Consider the following 7,196-nt stretch of genomic DNA (forward strand, 5'->3'; position numbering starts at 1 on the left):
GAAAGCGAGCTGCTTGCAGTTTTGAAGTATGTCAAGAGTGATTCTCGCCAACAGGAAGTATTCTTTCAGCAGACGAATCAATGGAATGTGCCTCACTTAGCATGTCTCTGCTCTTTGTGTCCTCATCAAAAAGAAGAAAAAAACGTTTTACAAATGCATCAGATTTATCAAAAGCACATCTATTCCAGAAAAACAACACATCTACAACGCTTTACTGTATGTTAGAATTATTCCCACGGCTGTATATAACTTAGACAAGCAGCAACATTGTGATCAATCTATTGATTAACACGTCTGGAATGTAGATTTAAGAGGTTAGAGGTTAACTCAGCATTTATCCAGACACCAACGTATGCTATAGATTTAATTATAAATGCATTGTTTTTCTCCCTGCAGTCCCTCATTAACATTAAACTTAAAATTACTAATGTTTAAAAAGTCTGAATTTTGATCCTTTTTTAAAAAAAATAAAAAATCTGGTTTATCGGTTTTCTACTTGAGCACCCAAAGCAAATTGATGATCCTAAGCAGGGGATTTCATCTACTGGCACTGCAAATATTTAGTGGTATTACAGTATTTCTCTTTGAGCTTTTTTAATCACATTTAAGATGAAACGTGTGAGCGAAATTTCCATTTCTTGCAAAACACATTCATCATCCCGCTGTAAATCAAGACACGTACGTTTATCTTTGTTTGAAAACTTTCTTTAATGCATAGTACCATCATTTTATACATTTTGTAGTGCTCAACCCTTTTTTTCTTCCTCAGTGATTATCTTTAGATTGAAACAAAATAGCAAAATTTATTTCACATGATGACAGAAACAAAATAAGTTTAGATTTTCTTTCCATGGGTTATTTACACCTCAATCATTCAGCGCGAGTGGAAATATTATTCAGGAATGTTTAATGAGTTCAGGTACTTTAACTCCAGTCCTAAAAAGATTATTCCCGAGCAGATTTGGCTTCATGATGGTTCAGGGAGGAGAGGAAGTCATTCAAATGCTCAGTTGAGGCCTGACGCAGCTTCACTCACATCAAAGCCATGTGAAATTTCCAATAAGCCCACTGCGGCCCCCTGCTCTGATGACGGATCATGACCTCTAACCCAGAAAATGTCCATATTGAGTGCTTTCCTCTGGCTGCTGTGGCGTGGCGTTGGAACGGGCAGGTGACAGATGTATTCCTTAAAAAAAATGGGACATCTCAACGGTCCAGGGAGCGTTTCTGAATGGCTTCAGATACTGCGGTGCGTAGGAGGGCGATGACAGAGCGAGGGTCGTCACTGCCAATCACAGCGCTGCCCGACACGATCATGTTTGCCCCTGCCTACACACACACACACCAAATGAGAAGCGCTGTCGTGGTCACACAGGATGGATGGTTTCTAACCAGGTTTGGGGTTATTTACATTTTTCAATTACAATTAGAGGTGTCCCGATCCGATATTGATATGGGACCGATATCAGCCAGAAAACGGATATCAGATTTTATCGGACTGCATCTAAAATCTCCGATATAAGCACTCTTAAGTTTTAGTCCCCGCCCTCAGTTGCTCCCACCATATACTGAAAGTAGAAAATAACTGAAGTGAACTTGAATTATGACTATTGTTCTCTGTTTGAGTGACATCACATGATCAAGCCTTTTCTAACATTCCACACTATAAAATAAGTAATAAAAGTATGTATGATTCGTGATGATATTGTATCGAATCGGTATCGGCCAATACTTAAGGCTGCAATATCTGTATCGTATCGGAAGTGAAAAAAAGTTGTATCGGGACATCCCTAATTACAATTATTCATGTTCACTTTCAACTCAGTTTTTTCCAATTAAAATTGTTAATTTTCCCCTGAAAGTCATTTACAATTATGTTCTCAATTATTATTATTATTAATAAAGTTTAAAAGTTCAGACAAGAGAAACAAACAAAGGGTCGACAGTATGTCACCCAGTTCTTCCATAGCCAAGGTGGGTCTGTTAGTGGTTTTATACGTCTGACTAATATTTAAAATATGCGTGGTCAATGTGAACTATACATTTTATGCATCATTCTGTAATTCTTCCTTTTTCAGTTATTAGGTGTTTCATTTTAGTGAAAAACAAATAGTTCCAAAGTTATTTGCAGGAGTTTATTGCTCAGATTCATTTCAATTGCTCCTAATTACAAAGGTGGGGGTGGACACTAAATATGAAACATATTTTAATAACTGTTAACTACGTGTGTGTAAGCCAGGTTTTTGTTTAATTAATTATAAATGACAGTTTTTATAGAATTTCCATGCCAATTACAATTACAAAGTCAATTATATTTAAAATACAATTTTAAGAGCAACAAATGGTTTCAATTGCAATTACAATTATAATTGACTGTTACTAACTCCTACCTCTGCACACTTGTGAATGGTGTCAGGACCGACACCTCCGTCAACTTCAATGTCTAACGAAGGAAACTGACTCCGCAGCCAGCTCACCTAGAGAACGAACACGAACACACACACACACACACTTTTAATTGCATCATCTGTGCTCTGAATATTTAAGCAGATCTACTGACCCCAGACCAGAGTGGAACGAGACAAGACAGAGACAATGAGGAACAAGAGAGCAGAAAAAAAAGTGCTCGAAACAAAGTCTTATACAATACAAAGTCGACTGTTGTAGTCGTTCTACAGAAACTTCTGTACGACTTAATAACTACTTTACTAATCATTTATGTAACTCAACCCGTAGAGTTGAACAAAAAAGTAAAATAACAAAACAAACAACTTTGGTGGTTCATTTTACATCACCCGATATACTGTACAGCAACGTAATTATCCTCTTTTTAAAGTACAATTTATGATTCAGCTGTTTTTTTATTATCTTTACAGTGCCTTGGTGTGTTGTTACACATTAACGTTATTTACATTACATTTATTCTGCCATGAAGCGAAACGTCTGCTTTTACACAAGTATGAGAAAGAAAAAAACACTTTAAATCACAATAACATCCATTTATATCAGCATGTAGGGCTGAACCAATCAGGACAAAGACTTGAGTAACTGACACAGGTAATGAATAAATAATGAAATATAAAGCAGGTTAAATACACATCTAAATGTATTGAATTTTAAAGGTAATGGGTTATATTTAAATATATTTAAACAGTTTACATTACAGGATGCTAATGTAAAACATTGTTGTAAGCATTTTCCATTGCTTGCCACTGCTTATTAGGCACTTTACGTTGATGCTACTACGTAAAGTTGTTAACACTACATTACATGCTGCATGTAAAGCTGCAGTATGCATTTTTCTTTGTAATTATTTTTGATTGTTTTTAACATATTGTATTGTAACTGTACTGTCAATAAGTTTGTGTTAACTTGCTTTTATTTTTGTTGAGAATGGACTCTATGGGGACTCTGGATGGAGATTAGCTCAAGTGCTAAATCTGACGTATTTATGTACGTTCATTAATATGCAAATATATAAGTATGATAAAATCAGTTAAGAAATTAAAATGTAAAATCATAATGCAGACATTGAAACAAGACTGTGCCATTACTTTTTATTATGATTGTTTATTAACTATAGGGTGATGATGATGATGATAAATTACTTAGTGTCACAGCTATGACACAATCATCCATCACGTTCTATTGCAGAAGCTCAAAGGCACAAGTTCAGCTTTGCAGGTTTGTTTACTTTTCCTCTATTATCTCAGCATGTTAGTGGTTTGTTTAAAGATCATTTGTGTTCAAATAATGTCCTCACAAGCTTCCACAGGTTAAGTTGAAAGCCTCAAGATCATTTTAGCTTCCACTGTGACTTCAACCTGGCCCATCAAGTTGTTTTTGTCTTTTTTTGTTTCACGCATTGCATGAAATTATACGTAAAAAATTATAGAATGCACAACCTACAGCTGGGTGACACAAACCAAAATCATATATTCATATTCTTTTCAAAAAATTGCAAAAATAATATGTATGTATGTATAAAAATAATACATATGTATTAAAAACAAGCTGCACAATATGAACATGTGAATATAAGTTCCTTCCTGCTTTAGTTACAGTATGTGTCACTATTTTAGCCTTTTCTCAAACAAGGGACAGCACGTGTGAGTGAGGAAGTGTGGCTCATTTCAGTGCAGGATGCAGTTTATCAGTAACACACACTTTATATTGTACATTATGCTGCTGTTGTAGATGTTGGACGTAATGAGTAGATTTAAAATGTAGTGCCTAAAATTAAAACTATAAAGATATAAAATATATTGTGTATGAAATATTCTGGATTGATATCATTGTATCGCCCAACTTTAGCACAGCCTATGTTGTCCCACTTACACATATAATAGGGCTGCACCATTATGGCCGAAATGATAATCACCATTATTTTGATGAATATTGGAATCACAATTATAATCACAATTATTTATCATATTTGGTTAAAAAAAATGTTTTTATGTTTACCCTTTGTTAAATTATTGTTTTTGTTTATTTTACTACACTTGTAAGTTGTTTACAATAAATAAAATAAATGATTAAAAAACTGTTTTTATTACGCTACTTTTAAACAAACAACATGAGTACAGTTTTCAATGCAAAATTAAGCTTTAAATGAGAATTAAATTAAAAAAAAAACAACCTAAGAATTTAAAATGTATTACAAACTAACTGTATAAATATAATATACATATACTGCCGACAATCAGGTTTATTTATTCATGGCAATCAAATTCCTGATCACGATTAAAATTCCATTAATTGCGCAGCCCTGACGTATAGTTATTAATTTTTCCACACCTTTGGCATCATGTCGTCCATGAACTTCTGTCCTCCAAAGCCAGGTTCCACCGTCATGACTAGAGCCATATCGATGTGGTTGGCCCATGGAGCCAGTTCTTCTACAGTGGTTCCAGGCTTGATGGCCAAACCCACCTGCAACACTCACTGGGTGTTAACAACGTCATCATAACCACAATAATGAGTGTGAATCACCGCCAAAATAATCAGCCAAGCGTCTGTATTCCATCTGTGACCGTGCTACTGTCAATCTCAATCAGACTTCCTGATTGCATAATGACTAAATGCTATAAGGAAGTTTCCAACTGTTTTCACTGATGAAAGCAGAACATTAATTATAAAAAGCCTACTCAGCCCACCTGTAGGACTTCCTCCCCCACAATGCATTCTGATTAGTTGTGGGCGATATGGGAAAAAATTCATATCACATTTAATTCTTTGTAAAATCACTATCTTATCGCAATTTTTTTTCATTCAGATAATTTAGATTATTTTCAAGTTATTTACCAGTAAAACAAACCAATTCACCTACTTACAACAGTGGCCCTAAATGGGAAAAAGGGATCAAAGATAATTACATTTCAAACATTTATGTAAGCAAATTATAAAACTGGTTCCAAGTACAATTAAGATCAAACTACACGTTTGTTTTTGAGGAAACGCACTTATGTTAATAAAATCTGACTTTAAGCAGCCTTTTGAACCCCTCATTTCCCACAGTTTGGACAATCATATATTTACTACAATGTTTCTCAAATAGGGGTATGTGTACCCCTTGGGGTACGTGATGGCACTACAGGGGGGTACTTAAGAGAGAGAGAGAGAGAAAGAGGAAAATTAACAAATAAAGTGTCAGTCAGCGAGGCGTGAGATGACCAGAAATGATAAAATCTATAAAAATACATCAGAAGCCATTAAATCAATGTTTTTCAACCTTGGGGTCGGGACCCCATGTGGGGTCACCTGAAATTTCTGAAAATGTGAATAGATTTTTTTAACTCTTTTTATTATTATTATTATTCAAGATTATTATTACAAGATAAAACATTACTGCTTTGGTTACATTAGGCCTGGGACTCGTCATCATGTTTTAATCCTTCACAATCTAATCTAGTCAAATGGCACACCCCTAATTCTGATCTTTGGTTTTGCCTTTAAAACACTAGCTGGAACGTTTCTATTGTTTACATCAATGTGCAGCACTGGCCCCTTACCTTCATGCCACTCTCTCTGATCTCCTTGATGAGGTTTCCTGGGTTGGTGGTGGCCTCTAAGTGGAACGTATACTGGTTTGCTCCTGCGGCAGCCATGGGTTTCACCCACTGCTCGGGACGGGACACCATCATGTGCATGTCTGCAGAGCAAAACACTGTAACATCACCACCACACATGTACACAACATGGCTGTTTGAAACAACAGAGTGAATACGAAGGGGCTTCCTCACCAAAAAAAGGCTCCAGGCCCACTGACTTCCTCAGGCACTCCACCATGGGATGCCCAAATGTGAGGTTGGGGACAAAGTGCCTTTAAAACACAGATATCACACATTTTGATCATGGCTGCACAGATGCATGTTGATGTTTTTGCAGCAGCAGAAATGAGGAAGATGGAAACAAGAAAGTCAACCAGGAAGAAGGAAGATGTCCTGAAACTTGTAAGACAGTACTGCATTGTTTACAGGGTTGTGAAATCTTTCAATTTGCCCAGAAATGCACAACTTCGTTCATTTTTTACAACCAAAAATCTACTTGTTTTTTTAATCATACAACTTGATGTAAACCAACTTTAAGCGCTGAAGGTAATAACAGTGATTAGCCTGCTAGCAGCTAGCTGTGTGGTAAACAAACCCGTCCATGACGTCCAGGTGAAGGTAATCAGCTCCACACTCCATCATTCGCACACACTCAGTGCCCAGACAGGACAGGTCACTGCTGAGGATGGAAGGACCGATCTTTGCGCTGTAAGCCATGCTGCAGTGCTGCTATTGTATCTGCAAGCATGCAGCTAACACACTACTGATTAGTGCACACGCTGGGAAGGAAACAGGAAGCTCACATCAAAGACATCCGGTGACACCTTTCTAAATAAAAGAACCACAGTTCATAGGGTCATGATTTGCAATGTTTTTTTGTTTTTTTAAAAAATAATATTATATTATATTATTATTTTTGTATATAGTTTTGATAGTTGGCTAAAACTAAAATAAAATATCCATGACTAAATAATTAGTTAAATGTTATTTGTTTGGGGCTTTTGTTTTGATTAATTACGTTTCAAATATTGTGTCATTATATTGATGCTAAGTTACATTTTTTATAGATGTTTTGTGTTATATTTTCTGTTACATTTTGTGTCATATACATATGTTTTTTTTGTTGTGTGTTTTTCATGCATATCT

The 7,196-nt window shown here is 35.7% G+C and overlaps 1 protein-coding gene across 1 annotated transcript; it reads right to left on the bottom strand.

The window, feature by feature from the left end:
- Positions 1-753: 753 nt before the first annotated feature.
- On the bottom strand, positions 754-6,767 carry rpe (ribulose-5-phosphate-3-epimerase). Its single transcript, XM_028436257.1, has 6 exons — positions 6,646-6,767; positions 6,243-6,322; positions 6,012-6,151; positions 4,798-4,932; positions 2,391-2,477; positions 754-1,329 (listed from the first exon to the last, which is right to left on the bottom strand). Exons 1-6 carry the CDS (start codon positions 6,765-6,767, stop codon positions 1,207-1,209), a joined length of 687 nt encoding a protein of 228 aa, XP_028292058.1. The 3' UTR covers positions 754-1,206.
- Between the last annotated feature and the right edge of the window lie 429 nt (positions 6,768-7,196).

This window comes from Gouania willdenowi, chromosome 21 (assembly GCF_900634775.1).
Source record: "Gouania willdenowi chromosome 21, fGouWil2.1, whole genome shotgun sequence".
Lineage (NCBI taxonomy): Eukaryota > Metazoa > Chordata > Actinopteri > Blenniiformes > Gobiesocidae > Gouania > Gouania willdenowi.